Below are 27449 nucleotides of genomic sequence, written 5' to 3' on the forward strand. Positions count from 1 at the left end.
CACTAACTTTAAATTTACCTCTGTGGCCCTTCTTCACCTTAGTGGGCTATAGCAGCCCACAACCCACTAGGGCTGCACCTGTAACCCCACAGGACTCCTGTCTGAACCCTTCCCTTATGTGCCTCTTGTGCACTGGAGCACTGGAGCCCTTCTCTTACTTGTTCCTCCCTCTCCCACCCAGAACTCGAAGAGCTTTAAACAGCTAATTCACAGGGTTCCAATTCTGGAAGGGAGGGGCAGGAGTGGGGATGGAGTGTGAAAAGGTGATTCAAGAAGTACTGGGAGGATGGAGGAGAAAGTGCAGGACTCTGGTGCCTCAGTGCAAACAAGGCATATGGGGTGAGGCAAAATTGAAATGTAAGCTTATGCAACCTCATCCTCAAGGGCACTTCCCTTTTTTTGCCCAGGGTCCCACTGAAGTGAGTGAGTTGTCCTCCAATATGGATCATCTCAAAGAATCAAGACCAGGGTCCCCTGAAATCAGGGCAGTTGTGCACCACTCAGGAGATATTCAGATGCTGTCCAGATGATTAGAAGATCACCCACAGCTGGGTGTTTTGTTTCTGCTTGTGGTGCACATTCACGTATATCTTGGTGCACATAAAATTATTCCATACATGGGTGGAAAAATCCATACGTGGAAGAAAAATTTTAGAGAGGACCTTGATATATTGGACCACCACTGCCAGTGATAGAAAAATGGGACATGAATAGTTTCAAACTCACTCCAATCCTTAAGGTCAGCAACACAAGTTTCATTGTAACACAACATAATACTCAGGAAGAACAACTTACACCAAAGTACAAGAGGGTTCAAAATTCCCTGTACTATTTTCAGCAGCCACTTTTCTACTCCAATGTCATGTAAGGCTTTGTATTTAATTCCTACAAACCCATAGTTCCTCCTAGATTCTCTCACACCTCTGGGCAAAGAGGACAAGATAAATATCTGTGGCTAGGAACAAGAAATCCACAGTAATGGACAACAGTCAGATCATCCATATAATCTCAACCTGTCTCATTTTAATCAAGCTTTTCAAAACTATCGATTTATTGTCCCAGAGACACATATCCTCAATTAATTCTCACAGAAAAATACATTTGGTGGGAAGGAATGTTTCTCTATTAAACCAGAGCAAAGCTCAAAATTACTTCCCCGCATCCCACCCCCCTTTGCTACATCGGAAGCCAAGAAAAAACGTCTCCCTGATAAGTCAAGCACACTTGCCTTTTATTTGCATTATCCTTTGGCCTGCATGTCTCTAAACAGGATTTTGATATAAACAAACTTGCTCCTGGGTGCCTACTGCCATTTCATGTTGTAGATAGGCAGTAGGGGAACGGGGGTTGGAGCGGGGTCAGGCATGGGAAGGGGGCAAGAACTGGTATGGGGCGGGGCAGGGGACTGTGGTGATGCGGACACAACTTACTTTCTTCTCCTTGATCACGTGTGTCTTTTCCCTGGGATTCCTCTATAAAGATTTTGTGACATCCCTTCACTCCAATATAATATTCTTCTTTTTTGGTGTTAAAATTAAGGTAACAATCTATGTGGATAACTCCATTTGTGTTGTCATAATATCTTCTTTGCAAGTCCCTGTATGCTCACACATACAGCAGTGCCTGGGAAGTGTTTAAAGAGGTTTTTTTATTAGGGTTTAGGGTTATCTATTTATTATAGGGGTTTAGGGTTATCTAGTTTGATAGGATTCCCTTTTCATAAATAAGAAAGCATCAGCTTAAATGAAGGGAGGGGAGGGGGAGATTCAACCCAGCTGTAGTATTTGTAAGTAATGTTTTTCTCCTGTACACAACTGTTTTGTTTCTTCATGACTCCAGTCACAGCACTGTTTCCATTAGTACCGTGCTGGTATACAATATTTCTTGGGAGATGTTACTGGAACATCAGTTGTTGAATTCTAAAAAAGCAGTTTAAAAATATCAAGTGTTTGGGAATAATTTGAGATAACATCACAGACTTCTGGAAACCCTTAGATTTCTGTCACCAGGCATGAATGTATTAGGAAGAAACATACCATTCAGGCAAATAGTTCTTGGTGATGGAAAAACAAATTAAGTAAATAATAGAGGTCCCAATTCAGCCACTCACTGGCCTGCATCATGTATTGTAGTAGGCAGGCAACCTCAATTTAGTGTGTATTCCCCTCGCCCCTCCCCACACTTTTCCAGCTTACTGCCTTTTGATACTTGTTTATTTCCTCCATCCCTAGGATTTATTTCATTCCTTTGTTTTTATATTTCCCAGGTGACTTCCAATCCTACAATCCAATTATTGTGCCCATGCATTTGTGGTTCAGAGTTCAGCCCATACAGATCTGCCTGCAGGAGCATTGCAAGCTCTTTTTGGGACAGGGTTCTATCCATAAAATGCCCACTCTATAAGTCACCTATATAGCAACTGTAAGGTTCTCAGATACCAACGTGAAGAGCATGCCCTATGTACTGAGACAGAATGAATGCATGTAGGATTTATCCTGGCTTCACAAGAGAGAATAGCTGGGAGAAAGCTAATTGGAATTGGTTAAGGTATGTTCTTGCTACAAGGAAATGCTTTCTGCAACTGAAGAACAGAATCTGACTTCAGCAAGAAACACATTGTAATTCATACACAGCTTGCAGAAACCTTATTGAATGTCTGGCTCCTGTTGGCAAAAGCTGAGATGATCTCTGGTGCCCTTTGAAGTTTTATTTAGCAATAGATAAATAAAGAACACCTTCAAAATCTGATTGCCCAGTATGCCTAATTGCATCATTGGCCTTACAATTAGATAGATTCTGAAGCTTCCAGAATAACTCTGCTCTAAGAATCACATCAAAATTAGAAATGGGTTAACAAGTAGTTCAGCTCATCATTCCCACAATACTCCAGCCAGCTATGAGTGGGAGAGCACCAATAAAGATGACACAAACAGGACTGTCAAGTGCTGCACTACAACATTATGAGTCCCAGTCTGAGTCATTGCTCTACTGGAACTCAGGACACATCTTTACTTGCTGATCTGGAGATCAACATTCAGGCATTTAGTTTTGCAGGTCTAGTACAGACCCATAAATTGCACAATAAGGGAAGCTCCAGCCAGTGTCTCTACTCCTCACAGTCGTGAGAAGTAAGGGAAGGTGATGGGATCATTTGCTCCTGTTGTCCTCCTACAGTGAGAATTGTGCCAAACTTGTCTTAAGAATACTCCAGCTATGTATTCAACTATGGAGTTGTGTATCTTAAGCTGACTGTCCAGGTCTAGTGTAGAACATAAGAACATAAGAACGGCCATACTGGGTCAGACCAAAGGTCCATCCAGCCCAGTATCCTGTCTACAGACAGTGGCCAATACTAGGTGCCCCAGAGGAAGAGAACTGAACAGGTAATGATCAAGCGATCTCTCCTTGAAAATAAAGGCCTCTAGGAAAAAGCCCTGGTGGACACTCCTTGCCAGACCTTTCACCTCTATTGTTCCTGTCTGTAGCCATCTTTTAAAGGCACAAGCACCCAGGAGAAGCTTTGTGGCAGCAAGCCAGCTCCAAGCAGGACCCTGACCACTCGGCTGTTCCTGGTAGGTCCACTTACAGCCATGTCACAGGCGTAAGCCCCCAGAGATTCCCTGACCCTTCTAGGGACACATCCCAGGCAGGGCCAGCCTTAGGCCGATTCCTCCAATTCCCCTGAATCAGGCCCCGCGCCTAAAGGGGCCCTACTCCCTGAACCCAGAAGCATGGGCAGCAGAGCTGGGGGCCCTGCACCACCCATATGTGGAGCTGTGACTATCTCCCAGCCCTGCTTGGAGCGGGCCCCGCCCCCCCCCCCCCCCCCCAGCCTATCCCTGTCATGTGCAGCTTTAAGTTCAGCTCCCCCTTGCCAGCGCGCGCTACTGGCTGCTGCTACAATGTGCGGCATTCCCAGGTGAATGGGGATATGCCTGGGCATGACGTGACATCATGGCCCGGGATTTTAAAACTGCTCGGTGTAGTGTTGCGCCGCACGGCCTAGCTCTGGATTCGGAGTCCGGGGACTTCCCCACTTAGACTGGTTCAGCTCCACTCATGCGCAGGATGGAAGCAGGCTAGCCACAAGGGCGCAGGCATGACCCCACACAGACCGAAGAGTGCCGCACACAGCACGCGGACATGTCTGCACGTGCAAGGCTGCAGTTGTGTGTGCAGACCCCTGGGAGGACCAGGCTCCTTTGCTGTCCATGAGGGGATCCCACTGTGGCCAGACACTTTCCTTGGCTGCGTGTCCATGGGCTGAGGGATTGAGGGTGGGAAGTGAGCAGCATGGTCCTCTGGACACATTGGGGCCCTTGTGAGACATGGCCTGCTGTGCAGGCCCCACATGGCCTTGCACCTGGGACATCCCTCTCCTCTGGGCCATAGACTGTTGGTCGCTGCTCACAGAGGAGGGCACAGCCTCAGGGACAGTGTCTGCAGGGATGACTGACTGCCTCTCCCTCTTGAATGTTCTCCACAGCTGGAACAGCTACGGAGGGTATGCCTCCTTTTTAAAGGCATAAGGGATCTTGTGCAAAAGGTGGGTTTTTTTTTTTTTTTTTTGCGCAAAACAGACCTGTCTACACTGCTTGATTTTGCGCAAAAACCTCTTGCGAAAAAAGTATTGTCAGAGATATGGAAATGGCAGCGTGACAAATGATTCATTAGCATACTCTCTGCCGACCAATACCTGCCGTGTAGACGTAGCCTTTGTGGCCATATCTGTTTCTTCCATTTTCCAAGACTTGTGTATGTGTGAAAATAAAACTAGTCACATGTGTGACTTAATAGCAACCTCTTGGTTCCCAGCTAAATGTTGCTATTGTCTGGAATTTTCCAGTAGGCAGAAAGCACCACTTTCAGTGAGATAAATAGAGCACTCACCTCCATGACGTTTTCAAACAGGAACCCCTTGCTACTTCTCACACGGTTTCTGGATAGGCCTGCCTTATCCAGGTCACTGTGGTGGGACACCTTCCCACAACAAGCAACCACTAAGGAGGCTAGGGTCATGGAAACACACAACAGTGATACACATAGCACAGGATCATGCTTACACTCTTGGGCAGCATCCACTCCTGGTCAAGTGCAGTAATGTGGAGGACACCAATTCCTTGTACAGGATCCTGCTTGGGGGGAGAAGGAAGAGGAAACCCCAGTACCACTCCGTCCAGAAAATGGCATCTGCTGCTCACACACACCTCCATGAACAGCCTATTTCTCCTCCAGTGAGCAGGGATAGAAGTTCTTTCTCTGTGGGACATCGCCACTGTCAGACCTGGCATGTACGGGATATATAAGGAAGCCAAGTTGACCCAATGCCCTTCCACCTGCAGGCTCCTGTCCTGGCTAGCATATTCCCATGCCTGCTTGCCTTGGCACATGGGAGCAATGAGTCTCCCCTGGGATGTCCATGTCCCTGCAACTGATGGCCTTGCACAAAACACATCACCATCATCTGAACCAAGACCTTAAGTGTTGGCTCAGAAATTAGAGCTAGGCTTCATGCACAGTGTCTCCTGAGATGACTGCCCTTGTCACTTTTCTTCACAGCTAGATCACCAGTGAGTGGGGTGCATCCACCACCTCCTGCACTCTCTTTCTGACCCCATGAGACCCGCAGGCGAAGGCAATCCCATGACAACCTTGTGTGGGAATGTATAGACTGCCTCTGTTCCCTCAGCCAGAGCACTGGGCTGATCAGGAGCTGAGGAAGACAATGTGGGAGCAGCTATAGTGCCAGCACGTGACCATGTACTCTTCCATTACAACCATTATGGAGTGCATAATGGAGCAGTTCACCAGCCACTTCCCTGTACTTGATCCCCCCTCCACTTCCCTGCCAACTCTCCACTTCTGACTCCCAGCACCCACACCCGGTCCCCTGACTTCACCTAGTCGCTTCCCCTCCACCCCCAGCCCCGTGGCCACCAGGGCCTGCGAACACATGGCAGTGGGACCTCTTAGGCAGCCAAAGCCTCACAAGGTACTTGAGGCAGGCACTAGTCCCATCTGCATCCCTAAGCCTCTCTGCACCCTCCTTTTCCTTCTCCTCTCACCTCCCTCCCACGTTCTTTCCCCAGCCTCTCCCCTGTTATATAATCCTCAAATAAAAATAGAGTTGTTTTTCCAGATAAAAAAAGCTTTTTCAATTTGATGTCCAGGGGAGTGTAGGTAAGGCTTTACACAGGGCACTGAGCAAAAGCTCATTCCAGGCCAGTATTAACCACAAGTTGCCTTTCAGTGAAACCTTATATTTGCCAGAAACTCCAAGCAAGGGAGGAAATATGCTGGGAGCCATAAATAAAAATCCATCTCTAAACTGATATCAGTAGCATCTGATTTACGAAAAAAATGTATAAATGCAATTTGGGAACAGCTTGTGCTTTCTCACTAAATAAAATGAGAAGACTGAAGAGGGAACTCAAATGTGTATGAGAATACTCGTGTATACAAATTACTGTCATTAATCTTTTTTCATGATTGCTTTGCTTTGTGATATGTCTTTGGGGAACTTTAGAGAAAAAACCTAACCCTGAAATTCAGGAGACCGGCAAAAAGGGGGGAAAATGAATTTGCAGATATAATTATGCAAGTCATGTAGAATATACTCGATCTGTTAATCTGAATAGGGGAAAAAATCCCCTCAATTTAGACAGTACTGTGGATTTAAGTGTATACAATTAGCCTAACTCATTTCTAACAAATGGATGCCTCGGGGAATTCAAAGGTGGGCACAATCAAATCATGTTGCATCTGACACAAGTGAGAAACAAAATCCCTACATTTTGTTGGTCCTCTTACAAGAGCTGGGCAAAAAATTATGATCAAAACTTATTAAGGAAAAATGCAGACTTAGGTCAAATGAAATATTTTTTGAAAATGTATGTAGATTTTTGCAAATTGTTCCAGTAAAGAAATCTAAAACAGTTCTGAAAGTGTTAATTTTGGACATTGTTCTATTAAATATTTAAACTCATTGTAATTTCAAAACTACCCTTAATTTTATTTTTAAAGCTATGTATGGATGGAAGACTCAGGGTACGTCTAGACTACGTGCCTCTGGAGACAGAGGCATGTAGATTAGACTACCTGGCATAGGAAAATGAAGCGGTGATTTAAATAATCACCGCTTCATTTAAATTTACATGGCTGCTGCTCTGAGCCAATCAGCTGTTTGTCGCCTTAGCGTGGTAGTCTGGACGCTCCGCGGTCGACATCAAAGGCATTTGTTGACCTCCCAGGTATGCCTCATCCCAGGAGGCATACCTGGGAGGTCGACAAATGTTTTGATGTCGACCACGGAACGTCCAGACTAGTGCACCGAGCCAACAAACAGCTGATCAGCTCAGCGTGGCAGCCATGTAAATTTAAATGAAGCGGCGATTATTTAAATCGCCGCTTCATTTTCCTATGCCGGGTAGTCTAATCTACATGCCTCTGGCGACAGAGGCATGTAGTCTAGACGTACCCTCAGTAAAAAATGAAACATTCAGCTTTCAGGTAATTAAAACTAATTGACTAAGTAAAAATAATTATTTTAGTCTTTGCAATTCACTGAAATTTCAGAAAAAAATGCCCTTTCCAGATTGATTTGAAATGGATTTTTTAATTTCCGGAATTGCCAGTGAGCCAAACAATCCATTATTTGCATAAGCCTACATTCTAGTAATCAGGCTAAATCCTCAATTGGTGTAAATAGATATTGACATCAATGATATCATGCTGATTCACAGCACCTGAAGAATTGACCCATAATAGTTTGGTTTTTTATAATGCCTTTTATCTGACGATGTCAAGATGTTTCAAACTAGTACATCTAGACTCTAAGCTTCTTTTGAAAAAAGCTTTTTCAGAAGATCTCTTCTGAAAAAGCTTCTTTTGAAAGAGAGTGTCCTCACTCATTGGATGCTCTCTTGCATAAAAGGCCACCTGGAACCAGTTCAGCCAGGGCATTACGTCACCAGTTGCTTCCGGGTGCTGATGCTTAAGGCTATCTGAGAAGCATGCTTAAACGGACCCCCATGGATAGCAGTTTCTCAGCTTCTGCTGTGGGCTTGCCTACCTCTCTAAGGGTATGTCTACACTACAGCGCTAATTCGAACTAACTTATTTCGAATTACAGTGAACCCTCGTTTATCGCGGTAGATAGGTTCCAAACCCGACCGCGATAGCTGAAAATCCGCGAAGTAGGCTTTGAAAGCCGCGGAGGGGCTCCGGCGGGGGAGCAGCCCAGGCGCGCCTGGGATGCCCCCCCGCCGGCTTCCCCCGAGGCTTTGAAAGCCGCGGAGGGGCTCCGGCGGGGGAGCAGCCCAGGCGCGCCTGGGATGCCCCCCCGCCGGCTTCCCCGGAGGCTTTGAAAGCCGCGGAGGGGCTCCGGCGGGGGAGCAGCCCAGGCGCGCCTGGGATGCCCCCCCGCCGGCTTCCCCCGAGGCTTTGAAAGCCGCGGAGGGGCTCCGGCGGGGGAGCAGCCCAGGCGCGCCTGGGATGCCCCCCCGCCGGCTTCCCCCGAGGCTTTGAAAGCCGGAATATACGGTAGTACTCTTAACAAACCACCCTTTAATGTACAGAAAAAAGTCCGCGAAGTCGTGAATCCGCGATGGTCGAACCGCGAAGTAGCGAGGGCTCACTGTAGTTAATTCGAAATACGCTAATTCGAAGTAACGCATCTAGATCCAAAAACTAATTTGAATTAGCGTTTTGCTAATTCAAAATAGCGTATCCACACCGATTGGACCCTGGGGCGCATATAAGGGCAGCTGAAACCGATTCCGGCAGGGCATCAGGTCAGTAGTTGCTTTGTGTGGCTGCTGACTGAGGCTATCTTTGGCTCGTGCTTAAAGGGACCTCCCTGGACAGCCGGTTCTCAGCTTTTCTGCTTGCTTGCCTACCTTGCCAAGGGACAGCAAAGTGTTTTCCTCTCTCCCTGTCTGTGTCGGTGGTTCCCATTGGGGATGCCGCTGCTATTGGCACCATGGAACCAGAGCTCACCCTGAGCATGCTGCTCCAGTTTTTGGACTTGCTGCTGCAAGCCTGCCAGCAATGGCTAGAAGCTGCCTGGCACCATCTGGTGCACATCAGCCCTCTGCCTCTCCCCCTGGCCTCCCTGGGGGCTGTGAAGGAGCTACAGCAGTGCCTGGACGCCAGCATGCCCTGCCTCATCTGGCATCTGGACACCAGCAGTGATTGGTGGGACCGTATCGTCCTGAAGTGCTGGGGAGACCAACAGTGGACCCAGAACTTCAGGATGAAGAAGGACACCTTCCTGGAGCTCTGCAAGTGGCTCGCCCCTGCTCTGCAGTGATGGGACACATGAATGAAGTCCTCCATTCCCCTCCAGAAGCATGTGACCATCGCCCTGTCAAAGCTCTCCATGCTGGACAGCTTCCAATCTGTCGGGAACCAGTTCGGCGTGGGGAGATCCACCGTCAGAGCAGTGCACATGCAGGTACGGCACTCACCGGCCACTGGGATGGGGAGGAGGGTGGCTGCAAGGAGAGGATGGGCCGCCCCAGGGAAAATGGGGGAGGGGAGGAAGCGAAAGTGCCCCTCATGGGAGGGTTCGGTCTGTCCCAGCTGTACTACACGCTGCCCGCATCGGCCAGGATCGCAGCGGGGTTTGCTTCTGGGAGCGGGGCGTGGGGCAGTGCCAGAGAACGAACACTCCCAGCAACCCAGGCACCCCAGTGATTCGCGGTTTGCTGTGTCTCTCTGCAGGTGGTCAAGGCCATCAACTGGGTGCTGCTCCGCAGGGTGGTCCACCTTGCCGACCCGGACGCGGTCATCCAGGGGTTCGGCGCCCTCCGCTTCCCCAACTGCAGGGGGGGGCCATCGACGGGACACACATCCCCATCCATGCCCCGGACCACCAGGCCTCCCTGTATATCAACCGCAAGGGTTACTTCTCCGTGATCCTGCAGGCCGTGTCTGACCACTGGGGCCAGTTCCCGAACATAAATGTGGGCTGGTCCGGCACGGCACACGATGCCAGGGTGTTCCGCAACTCCTCCATGTGCCAGAGGATGCACATCAGGACCTTCTTCCCTGACCGCCACATCAGGGTCGGGGATGTGGACATGCTTGTCTGCCTGGTGGGGGATGTAGCCTACCCCCTACAGCTCTGGCTCATGAAGCCCTACATGGGACACCTCAACCCCTCCCGATTCCAGTCGTCTTCGAGGGATCTCCTGGCTGTTCCTCTCCCGAGGCCTGGAAGGACCAAAGGGCTGAGGTTGCCAGCAACACTACAATCGTCCCCTGCGTCTAGACTATGTACATATTCTTTTGTGTGTGTCTTTTAACCTTTCTTGCTTGTTTGTTATCTATGTTAATATAGTTGTGGTTTAAAGTTTACTTAAAAGTGTCAGTATTTATTTATGCACCACAAACCAATGACCACGTAAAGGGATGACTGGTGATAGATACAGAATTTGGTGTCCGCATTTTGTAATCCTCTTAAATTTAGTTGGCTAATTGGCATCTCAAATCATTTATTACAGTTACCTCGAGTAACACAATAACCAACACAGTTTTGTTTTCAACTGAAAAATTGTCTTTTTATTTACAAGGGGGAGGGGCAGGGGCAGGAGACCTTCAACTGGGACGGGGAGGAGGAGGAGACCTTCAACTGGGGACGGGGAGGAGGAGAATCTACTCCTGGGAGGGGTGGCCCCTGCGAGTGCTCCTGCAGGGGCGACCTGGACATGTGGGGCAGGCCGCATCGGGGCAGGCTGCATGGGGAGGTGGCCAGGAGGAGGGGGCACTGGAGTAGGGGGCATTGCAGGGGCAGGAGGGGGCATGGGCAGTGCTAGGGGAGGGATGGCGGAGGCATAGGGTAAGGCCATGCCATAATGTCTGGCATGCGCTATGTGGGCGGTGAGGGTGGCGATGGAGTCAGCCATCCTGGTGCACTGGGCCTGGAAGGCGGCCCAGGCCTGCTGGCGTCACTGCAGGTCCTCCTGGATGCGCTCGTGAATCGAGGCCTCGATGCGCTCGACGGCCTGCACGTGCTGGCGAAGGAGCTGGTCCCGGTGGCGGAGCCTGTGCCTGTGTGGTTGGGCAGCTGGGGGTGCCGCTGCTGTCGGACTGGAGGGTCCCCAGCTTGTGCTTGGTCCCGCTGCAGGGAAGAGAAGAAAGGTTGGGTCAGTCAGGCAGGCCAGCCACTGTCCCCACCCCTGATGCCCTCCACCCCTGAGCCCAGGTGACACCACAGTAGTGTGGCTTGGGCCCACTCGGTTACCCCCTGCCCCCTGTGTTGTATGTTTGCAAAGAGGACCGCCCCTGGGTCTGCTGAACAAAAGGCAAAAGTAAGAGACAGATAATGAGCAAGAGATTCAGAGTCTGAATTTTTCTTTTAATAAATAACAATTGCCATCCCCATATCAATGTTTGTTGAGTAAACCTACGACCCCGTGTTGATTTTTTTAGTCAACAAAAAGGAACTAGCTCTACATTGTTTGATATTTAAAAAGTATTCCCATAATAGCTTCACTGCTGGGAGGAGGAAAATACATTTATCAAGCAAATGATGCTTGTGTTATTAAGATAAATGTTTCAATCAATTACATCTGGGTGCTCAGACTGCAAGAAGCAGGAATAGCAGAATATTGCTATTTTGAAATTAAGGTTGAGGTTAATTTTTTTCACACCATTTCTAGAGATCATGCTGCCATTTCTTCTAGCACCCTACAGAAGCAGCTGTTTTTTATTTGATCTTTAGTTAGGACCCACCTCTCTTTTCTTCTTATGTATCATCCACCCTTCCTTAGCAAGTTGTCATAAAGAGGAAATGAAAGTCTGTCTGTAGAAAAAATATCAATACATTTCTGAGTGTGCACAGCAAGGCCACCTGAGGCCTGGACCTATTGACATAATCTCCAGAACCCTACTCTTACGGCCCACTGTGATGCAAATTGAACAATTTTAGCAACTGTTCACAAATTCTGTAATCTTCCTAAAATATTGCCTTACTGCTGTTACTGGACTTGATAGAAATGACATTCCTTTTTACTGATTGGAGAATGCTGGAAGGGACATAATTAAATCTGTTCTAAGGTAAAGGCCATACAAAGAACCCTACCGTGGTATCACGGGGTCACCCGTCCGGGCCGCCGCCCCTCCTGTCTGCCCCTCCTGTCTGCCTCCTGTCTGCTCAAGGTATCCCTCAATTCTGGATCTCCGGGCGGAGTGGGGGGTCCGGGCCCGCCCTCTCTCCGGACCCCGACCCAGGGCCCTGACATTGAGAGACGCCCTCTCAGTGGTAGCAGGGGGGAGCTGGTACCCCAAAACACCCCCGCTCTCGGGTTCCGCGGCCCGCCCTGGGTCTGGCTCCACTCCGCCGACCCGTAGCCGTCCCGTCACACCTTAGCCTCTGCGGGTCCCCAGCCGCCTTCGCTGCCTGCTTGCCTGGCTCCCGCGGTTCCTTCCTCCCTCTCCTGGGCTCCTGCCCCCGCTGGCTCCGCCGCCGCTGGACTCCTGCCCCTGGCTCTGGCGCCGCTGGTCCCACCGCTGCTGGCTCTGGTGTCGCTGGTCCCGCCGCTGCCGGGTCTGGTCCCGCTGTCCCCGGCCCTGCCGGCTCTGACCCCTTTGCCCCGGCTGCCCCTCCTCCTTTTATCCTTCCCCTCCCTTCCGCCTTCCTCGGTGTCGCCCCCATGACGTCACCACCGGCGCGCCCTGGCGCCGCGTGATGACGCGTCCCTTCTCCCCCGCTCAGGCTTGCCGCGCCGGTTGTCTGCTCCCCGGCTGCCCCGTTCGCTCCGCGTGAGTGACGGGGTTGCTTCACCCCGTCACACGTGGGCTCTGTTTATATTTATACTAAGACAAGTAGTTCCATTGGCTTTACTGGGATTCTTTTGTGGCGCTAATTCCATTTACAGTGATTAGCAGTTAGTACAGTCCTGGCCATTATTCCCTCAGTTTTTTCCCATCCATGTACAGAATAAATTATGTGTAGTGAATCGTATGTGGATATTCACTTCCAGTAGAAATTCATTCTAGTGGCTGTGGGCAGCGTAGGCACTCTGTTAATCAGCTGGTCAGCATCTGAAACTCTCCTGGATGGCTGCCCAAGCACACAGCTTATAGGCAACACTAGTGTCAGCTCAAAATTATTAAAGTGTGATGTTCTTTATTAAAAAATATAGTTGATTGCATAACATAACATGAAATCCAAATTTCATGACAACTTCTTAACTTATTCAAATGTATTCTTTCTTTGATCACAAGCCTGGGAGAAGGAATTTCTTAACACATATTCTAAGGAACTAGAATTTCAGTGGGAAAAATAAGTGTGTGAGATAATGTGAACCTTTATAATAGAATCATTGGCTTGCCCAGTAAAAAAGACAGCTAGAAAAAGAAAAGTCCCTTTCAAAAATGATCACTACCTCCTAAAATATTGGTGTGTGCGCATAATGGAACCTGGAGACAAATGGAAGAAAAAGATCTGCAAGGAAGTAAATGTGGACTGTGTATGGCTATTGATCAGTGATCATATAAAAAAGGAGAAGTGATTGAATCTGATTACTCTGACCTATCTTATCAGTTTTAAGGCTTTAATATGCATGTGGAGCACAGTTACCCAATATTTGACTCTTTGTATTTAAAACAGAAAGATGGGCAAAAGAATTTTGAGAGGCTTTTTATATGGCAACAGTGAGGGGCTACTAAAAGTAAAATGATCTACACTGGGGAAAAAAAGAGAGAATTTCACTGCTTTAAGATGTTAGGGTTTGTTTCCAGTGCCAAGGGGATCATCATTTGTGGACAGCACTGTGGCTGGTTCCTCCCAGGGTGCCATTTGGAACTGGGGTATCACTAAGCCTGTCTGACCCACCAGTCTAGGTTCCCTTAACACTGTATGGCTGTGTCTACACTGCACCCCTTTTCCGGAAAAGAGATGCAGATTAGACACTTCGGAATTGCAAATTTGCATTTACATGGCTGCCGCTTTCTTCCGGCCTGGGGATAAGCCGGAGAAAAGCGCCAGTCTAGATTCTTTCAAGTAGGAATAAGAAATCCTCCGGAAAAGGGCTTATTTTCTGGAGAATCGCGTCTAGACTGATGCTTTTCTCCGGCTTATCCCCAAGCCGGAAAAAAGTGGCAGCCATGTAAATGCAAATGCCGCAGGGGATATTTAAATCCCCTGTGGATTTGCAATTCTGACTCGTCACATTAGCATCCCTTTTCCGGAAAGGGATGCCAATGTAGACGTAGCCTATTGCTATGTAGCCTGCCACACCTTCCCCCAGGCTTCACCCCTGGCCACTGCCAAAGCTGCAGGAGCAGCTATGCCCTGTCAAGTGTCCCCGACTCCTGCCAAAGCAGTGGAAGCAGCTGCACCCTGCCAAGCAGCCCCAAACACCACTGAAGCAACTGTCCTGGTTCCAGCAGGACCAAAGGGGGACAGGGCAGCCACCCACCGCCACGCAGCCCGGCCAGAACCCACCATGCCACCACTCAACTTCCATTCCAGCAGGAAAGTGAGTGGTGGTGAGTGCTGCTGTATGGTTCTGCAGATGAGATGGGAAGGCCTACATTTTTTTGAGCACAGCCACACAGGTGCACAGCTTAGAGGGAACCTGGACCCATCTTGCATAAAATACCTCTTATTTATGCCATCGTATTATAATATTACTATGAAGAATATAGGGTGTAAAGCCATATTACAGATATCAAACTGGGAGGGCTTGCAAATGCTTTCAAGGATAGACTTAACATTCAAAGTGATCTCAAGCAGTGGTTCTCAACCTCATGGCTTTGTGCTGTTTGTGGTACTATCAGCACAGAGCTGCAGCCCAGGTGATCTATTCGGGGCCATACAGATAGTACTTGATGCAGCCCAAAATGGTAAATAGACTGAGAGCTACTTCTGTTCAAATTGGAGAAATGGTCTGAAGTAAATAGGGCAAAATTCAAAGAGAATAAATGTAAACTATTCCATCCATTTTAGATGGAACAATCAGTTGCATTCATACAAAATAGGAAATTATTGCCTAGGAGGAAGTACTGTAGAAAATCATCTGGGGATGTAACAGTTCTCACTCAGTCCTGCTCCCCAGCCCAGTGTGCAGGCCTGTACTTCCTAGTCTGGTGGCCCTTTTAAAACCAGGGGCCTGAAGAGTAGGCAAACAAACCCCTCTCAAAGTCAAAAGGCAGCCCTGGTTCAGGGCAGGACAGGCAACCAAACAGTTCCCAAAGTCAAATGGCACCCCAGGCCCTGGTTCAGGGCAGGGCAGGGTAGACAAACAAACAGTTCCCAAAGTCAAGTGGTGGTTCAGGGCAGGAAAGGCAAACAAACAGTTTTCACAGCACAAATGGGAAGGGGGAGACTGCCACCCAGTATGGGGGTGGCAGGTAGGATGCGGATCCTCCCTATTCCACTGCATCCCGGTCCAAGGCCCTAGCAGTGGCAGCCTTGGCGTCCATTGGGGTCAGTAGGGAATCCGTCCCGAAGCTGACACACCTTCAAGGATGATCAGGTCCACCTGACCATCCTCCACTTCCCCTGGGCCACTTCCAGACTCCCCTCAGTTTGTACCTGGCTCCCAGGCAGTGGTGGATTCACATGGTCTGTATAGTCCAAGTTTAGGCATAGGGAAAAAAGGGTCTCCTCCTCAAGGTCTGGGCCTGGTGGCCTGGGCCAGTCATCTGCCTCAGCAAGCTCCTCAGCATCTTCAGGGTAAGCCTCTGGCCCCCTACTGAGCTTCTAGACTCAGCTTTTATTCTTCCTGCTGCTCTCGTAGGCCTCTGTGGACTTTATTTATTTATTTAAATATTTTTACCCCACCTTTCTATTTAAAATATTTACAAAAATAAACAAAAAAAATACAAAAATATATAAAAATTTTAAATATGAGACCCCAGAGGGACATAACCAGCTAAAAACATATAGAGAGGAGGAACACACACATACAGACTCAAACATTAATAAAAGCATGAGTAAAAAGGGTGGCTTTAGCCTGATGCCGAAACAATGCTAGCGTTGGCACCATGCGAATATCCCGAGAAAGAGAATTCCACAGCCTGGGAGAAAAAGCTGAGAATGCCCTGTTCTGTGTAGATGTAAATCTTATCTCCACAAGTGGGGAAACACAAAGCAAAGCCTCCCCAGCTGACCTTAATCCCCGGGATACCATGGCCAATACCCACAATCTATTTCAATGCTGGGATCAATCGCAGATAGACCTCTTTGCAAACAACCATAATTCCAAATGCCCCCAATACTGATCAAGAACAGGCAAAGGACACAACACCTTGGGAGACGCAAAGCTCTTCCCATGGAATACTCACCTGTTATATGCCTTTCCTCTTATCCCTCTGATCCCCAGAGTTCTCTGCAGGATACAGACAGACAGGGCCCATATAAGTCTAATAGCCCCAGTTTGACCTCGGCAGACATGGTTTCCATGTCTTTATCAATTGTCTCTCTGACTCCCTGCCTACTTCCAACCTGCCCAGACTTCCTCTCCCAGAGCAAGGCATAATCCTTCATCCCCAGCCACAAACACTGTACCTGACGGCATAGTACCTATCTGGTTCTCAGAAGTGGAGCACTGTACTACTACATGGCAGAAGACAAACTACACATAATACTTACCCATGCAAATGGTGACAATTTACACAGTGGTGCACCCAGAAGAGAGTCCAACCATCTATGGCTCTGTTTCACTTCATTCTGGAATACATCATGCACCTGAAACAACAAAATTTATCTCTTTCATCACTCGGAGTTCACCTGGCCTCAGTCATGGCCTTTTACCCCCGATAGATGGATTTTCCATATTTGCCCACCCCATCTCTAAGAGGTTTTGGAAGGGCCTGCAGAACCTTCACCCACCATGTGCACTAATACCACCCATATGGATTTAGAACTGGCCCTCCACTCACTCACAAAACCACCCTTCTAGCCAACGGCAACATCAGTACGTACCTTTCTCATCATGAAAATGCAGTTCTTGCTAACAATCACTTCTGCAAGGAGGGTTAGTGAACTCACAGCTCTCATGGCCTCCATGCCCAACCTTCCACAAATATAAAGTTATTCTGTGACCCCACCCCTCCTTCTTACCCAAAGTGTGTTCTGAATTTCATATCAATGAACCCATAGATCTTGCCATTGGATGTGAGAAGGGCCACTGCCTTCTACTTAGACAGAATGCAGTCTTTTCAACTATCATAGAAACTGCTCTTATGTACAGCCAAAAGGTCCAAGGGGAAACCACTTCCTTCCCAATGCATATCAAAATTGATAACATCTTGTTACCACCTGCTACTCACTCCAGAACAGACTTTCAAAGCTCATTCCACCAGAGCGATGGCAATGTCAATGGCCTTCATCACTCCATGAAATACATTAAGCAGCCACATAATCCTCTAACCACACGTTCATGAAGCACTATGTGATTCCACCATACTTGACAACGGACACCGTAATAGCTATGGCAGTCCTTTCCACAGCCTGCAACAACTAGCTGAAGCCCACCTACCATCTCACTGAGCACTGCTATAGTCGCCAAGAGTGGAGCACCTATGGTGCTCGAAGAAGAGAAGTTACTCTGTGCAGTAATTATGGTTCTTCGAGACATGTGTCACTGGGGTATTCCACTACCTGCCCTCCTCCCTGTTTCTTTAGGCATTAACAACTTGCCAGAAGGGTATCAAAGAAGAAACAGAGAGAAGTTGGGCTCCGTGCTCTAACTTCAAAGGCGGAAGCACCAGATGCCTCTCGCACATGCACAGCCCCACTGGACACTGCTGTAAAAGTCTCCAATCTGTGATGCTAGGGATGAACCCAATACCAACAGTGGAGTACCCATGGGGACACACATCTCAAAGAGCCATCATTAGAGTGAGTAACTTCTCTTTTCCTTGACATTTTTGAAGCAGTATCCTTTTGTCATGCATTCCTATTTCTACATGGGATGTCTCCCTCTCTTTTTAGAATTGAGTATGCATAATTAAGCACATTACACAGGGGAAAAAAAGATTGACTATCTCCTCAGCTACTATAAATGGATGCACACCTTTACGTTCAAGGGACCTTTGTTGATTTACCTCAGTAGAGGATCTGACACTGTAAAACAAAAGTAGAACAGCAGAGTGGCTTATATTGGAGAATATTGGCTCTTAAGGGCCAACAGGATGACCAAGAAAGCAAACACTTCAGTGCTAGTCCCCCATCAGCATAACCTGCTGGTGAACCATTGGCATACTATGATAATATAAGAATGTGCCACTGGTGAAATGCCTAGAAACAAGAGTGATGTATACTTTCTATTAAAATATAGTGGTGCACTATGATATATAACACAGAACTATTATTCAAGGTGAAGACCTGAGAAAAAACTCTCCATTTGTTTTCAGCAAGAAACAATTGAATTCAGTCTGAATCAGGTACTTAATCCAGAGCTGCCATAAATCAATGGAGCAGAGAATTAAGTTTCAATTGACTTTCTTGACCTTAAACATCAAGAGCTGCTTGAAAAATGGAAGTATTCGGCAATCTAAAATTCAAATACATTACAGTCAATGTATTTATTAGAGGTGTTGGATGCTCAGGCTCCTGCGAATGCCTAACAGGTTTGTGTGTATTGTTAAGGGAGTTAGCAGAATCAGCTGGCTGGTGTTACTGTGTTAGCTGGGAGAAACAAAGTATGAATGGAAAATGAACTAAAAAATTGTCTTCCAAATTTATAAATGTTAAACTATTCTTTGGAGTTTCCAGTTCTTGTTTATCAGAATGAGAAATGGCTTGCCTTGGAAAAGTTTAAGCATCATACATACATGTGCCAGAGCCACTTATGCTAAAATGTATATGTGACGGCGCGTTGGGGGTCCCCCGTCTCCTGCACCCCGAAATGGCACAAACAGACTGCACCAGCCGGTGAAATAGAGGACGTTTATTGCCTCTCCAGGATACAGCACAGCACAGATGGAATCTGGTCACAGAGCTGGGCTAGGATGCCTCAGGCCCCCTTGAGATGGGGGAGACTGGGCCCCTAAACTCCAGCCCCTCTCCCTAGGCTGTCTCCTCCATGCTCCCAGCCAGCAACCAACTAACTCTCTTCCAGCCCTGCCCCCCAGCCAGGGCAGCATTCCACCTTCCTTTGTTCCTCTCCATGGGGGGTGTCTGGCCATACTGGTTTGCATAGTGACTCATCCTGTTTTGCTGGGTTGTGGTACCCACGGCAGCCAGTGGGGGTTACCCCAGAGCCAGCAGCATAGAAACCAGCCAGGTACCCCCACTACGTCACAGTATACCAAGTGTATTGATATTCCATTAGACAAAGCAATGGTGAGGGGTTTCTTTCACTTTTTTTTCTTTTGGTGTTATATTCTTCATTTGAACAGGTATTGATAGTTTGTCTTCTAATTATGTGAGTGCTTCCCTGAAAGCAAAAATAATGTAGTGCCACAAGCTTTTTGTCCGAAAATTTTTCATACTTGTTAAATAAACCTCATAAGTAACTGACTATATTTCTTTGTTCTCTCTCTAGTTGAGAAGTGACCTCACTTATAGTTCTTTTTATATCTGAAATTGGAAAAAGACAAGAGTAATCTGTTTATAGAAATGTCTCACTATTGTGTGATTTTATGGCAAACTAGAATTTACCTTCAAATTTGGAAAATTAGAGACTGGTGTTTTATAACGTAATCTGAGTGAAAATTACTATAGAATATCACTAATTGCTTTCCATCTTCTCAGTGCCCTTCCTAGTTTCCTAGTTGTGGTGAAGGGAGGATGTGGTGGGCTGAACTTTATTATTGTAATCTGCTGCAAGTTCTTTAGGACTTGTTATTTCTGTGGTGGTGGCCTTGTAATAGTTTCTTTTATAGTGAAGAACGGGGCAGAACCCAGACCTTTTATGCTCTTCAATAGTATCACTGGATCTCTCAGGCTGGAATTTAGTACTCATGTTCTTCCCTGGGCATTGTTCTAATGGTGAACACCACTCCAGTAGCTCAGTCTATACCTGGAAATTCTGATGACATATCCTGCCTTTCTTACTGACCTGATGGTGATTGTCCAGGAGCTGTAAAAGTACTCTAGGATGACTTTTAATGACTGTTCTTTAATGGTTTCCCTGTTCTATTTTTCATGTATACTTGAATCAACTAAGTCTTTTTCCTCAGACTAGCTGTTGATGTATGATTTCATGGTTCTGATTACCCACAAACAAAATCTTTGCAATGTTGCACCTAAAAGCTTGCTCCTGAGCTTTTATTGTAGTCAAATAAAATTGCTAGACAAAGAAATTTCAGGAAGTCAAAGTGTATGCATGTGCAGCTGTCAGTCACTGTTAATTTTCTATTATGCAGCCCCATCTGTGCTCACAAAATAGATTCAGACCCTCTGTAACAACCTCCAGTCATGGGACTTGACTCTTTAACTCAAGCTACATTTAGCTCTGCAGATCCCCTGGCATGTAGGTCTATATGATAGCCATTACATAAGTATGGGCTTGCTTGGTATTGGACCACATCTCCTTCTGTTCCTGATTACATAGGGTCTGTGGCTCTGTTACAGCCCTTAACCAGAGAGGCTGGCTGTTCCGCTAAAAAGACTCATGCTCAGGACTGTCCTTAAGATTTATGATGCCCTACACCCCACCCCAACTGTGCTTCCCTATGCAGCTCCCCCACACATCTCCCCATCCTCTCCACATGGTACGTTACCTGTTGCTGCCTAGGAAAGTCCAGCAATGTCTTGATGGTGCAGAGGCTGCCACTCATCTCTACAGCTTGCTTGGATTCACACGTGGCAATAGTAACCAGGTAACTCATCCTCCCACCATTTTTAGGAAGTGCAGGATATGATTACCTTTTATTTGGAGCATTTTAACACACATCTCCAGTAGATAATAGGGATGTTAAAATGGATTTAATTAAGTAAATGCGTAACTGCTGAAAATTTCAACAGTTACATGAGGGGGGAGGTGGCTCCCTGGAAGCCAATGCAGGAGCACTGGCTCCTGCCCTCTCCCCACCCATACAGCTTATACAGAGGCAGCAGTTGGGGGGGGGGGGAGGGGTGAAGGAGGCTCCCTGGGAATCAGAGTGCACCAAGAGCCAGGTTTTAAGCCGGTTCCCTGTGCATACCAGGAGCCTGCATGTAACTGTGCAGCTAGCTCATCGGTTAATCATGTATACTTTCCCATCCCTAGTAGACAAAAGCAGAGTTATTATTCCATCCACATCCATCAAGGCTTTTCACTGGCTAAATGTTCAGGGTGCAATTTCACTCTACATATTTTTCTCCTTTTAGATAGTCGATAATCTTTTACATTTTAGAAAATATTTCCTAATTGAAAGGATTTGGTTGCTGCTGTTTAAAAATTCAGAACTACTCCTTTATGAAAAATGCACTGAATGTTCTTTGTTTCTCTCATACATACTGTGCCCCTGAAAATGATATCATACCCCACATCAGAGCACGCATGGAAGCTACCAATTTACCCCAAAACAAGGCACTGGACAGCTAGTCTTTGCTAAAAATTTCAGTGTCAAGTCTATTTGTTGAAACTTGTCTCCTTCTTTCCAGCTGCCAGTTATTTTTTCAAAATAAATTCAATCTAAAAATCTCATTATTTTTATTGTTTAAAGCCAGCAGTGGGTCCAGCTCTTTGGGTCAGAAGGTAATAATGTCATTGCCCCTGCGCTGCAGCACTTAGAATGCGTAATTTCCTCTGACTGAGTGTCTTATTTTGTTGTGGAAGCTTTTGCTAGAGGACTTTGAATCTCTTAATAATGTGCATTGATATATAGACAAGTAAGTAAATAAATACTGTATTAAGCCTATGCCACAATGACCAAGGCACCTGCGATAAAATATCACTGAGGAAGCCATCTATGAAAATCGTAAGATGCATAAGGCTCAGTAATTAACAGGGTTTTTTAACTGTCTATGCCTAGCTCATTATCTCCTTGCATTGTTTCCCCCTCATTCTGTTTGTGCTAATTTATTTAGTTGCATTAAAAAAGACAGATAGGTTTTATTAAGGAAGTTAGCTTGATGCTATTGCTACCAGTCATTCGGTGTCCACTGAAGGACTTCATCCAAAAGCATGAATTGAGTGCAGATTTATTATGGTTTATTTGCACAATGGTTATGCTTAGGAGGTCTAGTCCTGGTCTAGTCCTGGACAAGAACCACAGCATGTCAGATGCTATACAAACACAGGAGAAAACCAGGGTGTCTTCTCCAGTGAGTTTACAATTGAAGACAGGAGACAGCAGGTGCATATGTCTGGACAGCACAAGGAAACAATAAGAAAGTACTGGTCAGAGGATAACTGTTAGTCTTAGCACACTAGCTGCCAAACTCTTGTCAATTTTTCTGTAGGCATCATGACAAAGGAGAGTTTTAAAGAAGGTTTTGAAGGAAGATAATCAGGTAGCTTCTGTACCTGCATTAATGCAACACCTACTTACGTATATGTATTTTTTTCCGTATTTTCTTTACCGGAAACTTTAAACATATAGAAGCTGCCCTTGCAGGCTCTCCATCTTTTCTTTTGATAGCTAAATAATGTCATTCCACCCTCTCTTTACTGTAAGGATTCCTAGGCAATACTACAGGGAATAATGATAGAAATGTAGCCGTGTTAGTCTGGTGTAGCTGAAACAAAAACCAAGACTATGTAGCACTTTAAAGACTAACAAGATGGTTTATTAGGTGATGAGCTTTCGTGGGCCAGATCTGATCTGAGGAAGTGGGTCTGGCCCACAAAAGCTCATCACCTAATAAACCATCGTGTTAGTCTTTAAAGTACTACATAGTCCTGTTTTTTATAGGGAATGAGGCAGTGATGTTATTTAGTTACTACTATATTGGTTTGCAACCTGGGGCTCACACAGCAACCGTCTTTAGGGGAGTCATGATTGGTGGAGATGGTTTTATTGAAACTTGTGGGAAACAGAGTCTAAAAACTGTTTCTGTTGTGACCTAGGCTGTGTCCACACTCAGGGGTTCTTTCGAAAAAAGTAGCCTTTTTTCGAAAGAACTTCCCCTGCGTCTAGACTCAAGCCGCGTTCTTTCGAAATTAAATCGAAAGAACGCGGCTTTTCTTTCGACGGCGGTAAACCTCGTTTCACGAGGAAGAACGCCTTTTTCGAGGGAGATCCGTCGAAAGAACGTGAGTCTGGACGGGGGGAGCCCTTTCTTTCGAAATTATTGGCCTCCAGGAACAAGCCCTGGTGGACAATCTGGGCCATGGGTTGCACGTCTGTGGTTCCTGGCTGCAGCCATTCCTTAAAGGGACAGGCGCACCCTCACAGCCACTTGTTGCAGACAAGGAGCCAGAGCACACGGCGACCTTGCTGCAGCATGTCACAGCCCCAAGAGCGTCCTGGCCCTTCCTCCGAGCCTTCTGGGGACCCAGCCAAGGGCTCCAAGCGCCGGGCACCATCCTGGTCCGGCGCAGAGATAAAGAGCCTGCTGGAGCTGTGGGGAGAGGAGGAGGCCTTACAGGCCCTCAAAAGCCGGTGGCGAAATGCCGAAATTTATGGCCGCATGGCTGAAGCCCTGGCCCAGAAGGGCCACTACCCCCGCACCCAGGACCAGGTGCGCTCAAAGGTAAAAGAGCTGCGGCAGGGCTACGCCAAAGCCAGGGAGGAGAGCTCCCGGTCTGGGGCAGCCCCCCACTACTGCCCCTACTACCCCGAGCTGGACCAGATCCTGGGTGGCAGTGCAGAAGCACGCACACCACAGCGGTTCGTGCAGTCCGGACTAGCAGACCCGGTGGTGGACGCTCCAGAGCGGGAGCTACAGCAGTCTGGAGACGGGGACATGGGCCCAGAGGAGGAGGACACTGAGGAGACGGCGACCCTCACCCTGGAGCCAGTCACCCAGACCTCTGAGGCCTCCCAGGCGTCATCTGGCACGGGAGAGGAAGCAGCAGGTGAGTACAGTGAGTTTGTGTCACACCCGGGGGGGGGGGAGGTAGGTGGGTGGGTGCACAGTGGGTGATGCACAAGGGAAACCTGTCATGCTGAGGCTGATGCCCAGGTCACACACACACACACACACACACACACACACACACACACACACACACACACACACACACAGTGTGACCTTCAGAATGTCTGCTTCCCCTGTCTCAAGGGAGAGGGCATGCCCTTTTGGACAGCTGTTGCACACAGGACTGATTGTGATAGAAATGTAGCCGTGTTACTCTGATCTGAGGAAGTGGGTCTGGCCCTGGAAAGCTCATCCCCTAATAAACCATCCTGTTAGTATTGTAAGTGCTACAGAGTCCAGTTTATAGGACTGATTGTGTCTTCTTCTTTTCCTTCACAGCCGGACCAGCCGTGGAAGAGGGCCGCAGCACCCCAGCCCCACCTCCATCTCCATCTCCACCTCGGAGACATGGGAGCCGCAGACACAGGCGTGTCTACGCCGACATCCTCCGGCAGCACGTCGAGGCTGTGCAGGAGCAGAACGCCATCCTGCTACAGAGGGCGGAGGCAGAGGAGCGGCGGCGTGATCGACTCATGAATGAGCTGGTCCTGCAGCGCACGGTGCTGTACGCCACCCTGAGGGAGGTCAGCGGCTTGCCTGCTGCTGTACCTGGTCCTGCTCTTCCAGCACCCCATGACCCCACCCCACCAAACCCCCCTTCCACAACAGCAGCCCTTTCCCCCCTTGGACCTCCCTCTCCCCCAGCGTCCCCAGCTCCCCAGCCCCTCTCTCCCCCTGGCCCTCCTCTCCCCCAGGCTTCCACGTCCCAAGAGCCCCCCAGCAGCCAGCCAACCGACAGGTGCATCACCCGATCCCGTAGCCGGGGAGCACCCCAAACACGAGGCCCAGCCAGGAAAGGGAAATCTGCCAAGCCCCGTTCAACCTGATCCCCTTCCCCCCTCCAGGTTTCCAGGCCCCTTCCCCCCTCCAGGTTTCAATCACCCCCATCACCCCAGTTAAAGCACAAACAAAGGGTTAAAGGCACTGTTTGTTTATTGTATATAGTTTGGCAACAACAAAAATGAAGAAAATTTTTGTTATTTTGCCACATTGTTTGATTATATGTACAAAATTATAAATAAGTAAAGAGAACATTTTATTTTGAAACACACCCTGGTGTAAGTGATGTGTCCAAACTGGGTCAGGAGATGGGTTGTGGAGGGAAGCTTCTATTGGGGGCCAGGGCCCAGTCCCCAGGCAGAAGCCCCTCAGTGCACTCAGTGGCCTCCACTGGAGAATTGCTCCCGGAGGGCCTCCCGGATGCCAACTGCAGACCGGTGAGCCTGGCGGATGGCAGCTGTCCGGGGCTGGGCAAAGAGCCTCTCCTGGGCATCAGCAGCTCTCCCCCACCCTGGTAGGAAGGCCTCCCCTTTCCTCTCCACGAGGTTATGGAGGACGCAACACGCGGCCACCACCTCGGGGATGTTGGTCTCCCCCATGTCGAGGCGTGTGAGCAAGCACCGGAATCTGCCCTTTAAACGGCCAAACGCACATTCCACCTGGTTGCGAGCCCGGTTAAGGCGAGCATTAAACTGCTCCTTGCTCACATCCAGCTGGCCGGTGTAGGGCTTCATCAGCCACGGCATCAGGGGATAGGCGGCATCAGCCACTATGCACACCGGCATGTGCACATCCCCAACCGCAAACTGGCGATGGGGGAAAAATGTTCCTGTCTGAAGCCTCCGGTACAGGTACGAGTTCCTGAAGATGCGGGCATCGTGTGCCCGCCCTGACCACCCAACACAAATGTCCGAAAACTGTCCACGATGGTCGACCAGGGCCTGGAGGACCATAGAAAAGTAGCCCTTTCTGTTTATGAATTGGGCTGCTCGATGGGCCGGTGCACGGATGGCAATGTGTGTCCCATCGAGCGCTCCTCCGCAATTGGGGAAGCCGAGGGCAGCAAAGCCGGCCATGACGCTGTCCAGATCCGGTAGACAGATGAGCCTGTTGAGCAGCTCCGAATTGATGGCCCTCACCACCTGCAGAACGAGACAGACAACAAAGTGTTAGAAGGGGTGCCTTATCTCTTAGGAGGAGAACCCACCGCCCACCTTCCCTCTCAAACAAACAGCCCGGGAATCCCCTCCTCAGAACCCCCCCCCAATTCAGGGTGAGTGGAGGAGCTCCCTCCCACTCCCACTCCCACTCCACTTGGCCCTTCCTGACAGTCTCCCTTCCCCCCACCCCAAACTGTGACTGTCCCCAGACAATGACTTACCTCCATCAAGACGGCCCCGACAGTAGATCTCCCCACTCCAAATTGGTGTCCCACGGAGCGGTAGCTGTCGGGGGTTGCCAGCTTCCAGAGGGCAATGGCGACCCTCTTTTCCAGGGGGATGGCGGGCCGCAGGTGGGTGTCTTGCCGTTGCAGAGCAGGGGCGAGCCAGGTACACAGCTCCTGGAAAGTGGTCTTTCTCATGCGGAAGTTCCGTAGCCAGTCTTGGTCATCCCAGATCTCCATCACGAGCCGGTCCCACCAGTCAGAGCTGGTGTCAAACCTCCAAACACGCCTGTCAACGAAAAAGTTCGGAGGCAAGGGCAGTGTGGCTGCCGGACGGGGGAACCCCTCATCCCTCTGGTCTGGGTCCAGCTCGGGAAGGAGCCTCATGATTGTCTCACGAAGATGCAGCAACAGCTGCAGTATGGTGGTGTGGGGCCCTCGCCTGCCCAGGGGCAGCTCTGGCTCCATGCCACAAATAAGGGTCTGCAAGCAGAAAAACCTCACAAGAAAAAAGCTGCTGGGGTGTCCCAGGAAGCTGAGCACTCCAAAGCAGCACTGCGATGCCTTGCCAAATTCCTCAAGGGACAGCAAAGGCAGCTGCAGCAGCAGAGCAACGGGTATTCAGGAGTGTCCCTCTCACCACGCGTCTCTGCAAAGGGCAGGCAGGCAGCACCCGGAAGGAAATGCTGCCCCCATGCCCTGGCAGAAGCAGTTCCGGGTGGCTTTCAATTTCGAAAGAGCGTCCGGCAGTCTGGACGCTCTTTTTCGAAATAGCGGATCGATCTTTCGATCCGCGCATTGTAGTCTAGACGCGCTCTTTCGAAAGAGCCTCTTTCGAAAGATGCTTTCGAAAGAGGCTCTTTCGAAAGAAGCCTGCAGTCTAGACACACCCCTAGAGGATATGATATGGCAAAGGGCAACAACTAATGATGATACAACTATTATACAATGTCTATTTGAATGTCTATTTTAGCATATTAGCATGTATTGTCTCAATGGGTGACCATACAAAAGGAAAATGAACAAAGGTCTGAATTTGCCTTAAGAAGATGCAAATCATATTAAAAACTGGCAAGAATTATAGCAGTCATATAAAGGAAGAAAGAACCTTGTAAAGTGTAAGCATGTGGATTGAATGTTTTAGCCCTGGCAGTTCTTTATACTATGTTTGCAATGGCTGAATTATTGCCTTTTGAAATGCATGGTGACATTATTTGTACATGTGGGAGCATGTGCCATGCTGTTCCTAGGCACGTG

At 48.4% G+C, this 27449-nt stretch overlaps 1 protein-coding gene and 1 long non-coding RNA gene across 3 annotated transcripts; both read right to left on the bottom strand.

Annotated features, from left to right (window-relative positions):
* Positions 1–10811: 10811 nt before the first annotated feature.
* Positions 10812–12640, bottom strand: LOC142818494 (uncharacterized). 2 transcript variants are annotated; one of them, XR_016348368.1, is made up of 3 exons: positions 12369–12640; positions 11737–11806; positions 10812–11122 (listed from the first exon to the last, which is right to left on the bottom strand). It is a non-coding gene; the product is annotated as an uncharacterized LOC142818494 (long non-coding RNA). The 2 variants fall into 2 exon arrangements; XR_012895987.1 differs by lacking the exon at positions 11737–11806.
* A 5421-nt stretch (positions 12641–18061) lies between these two features.
* Positions 18062–26816, bottom strand: LOC149520694 (uncharacterized). Its single transcript, XM_089775322.1, has 3 exons — positions 26190–26816; positions 25807–25950; positions 18062–18079 (listed from the first exon to the last, which is right to left on the bottom strand). The coding sequence occupies exons 1-3, from the start codon at positions 26658–26660 to the stop codon at positions 18062–18064; spliced, it is 633 nt and encodes a 210-aa protein (XP_089631448.1). The 5' UTR covers positions 26661–26816.
* Between the last annotated feature and the right edge of the window lie 633 nt (positions 26817–27449).

The sequence above is a fragment of the Pelodiscus sinensis genome, chromosome Z (genome assembly GCF_052426305.1).
Source record: "Pelodiscus sinensis isolate ZL-2025 chromosome Z, ASM5242630v1, whole genome shotgun sequence".
NCBI lineage: Eukaryota > Metazoa > Chordata > Testudines > Trionychidae > Pelodiscus > Pelodiscus sinensis.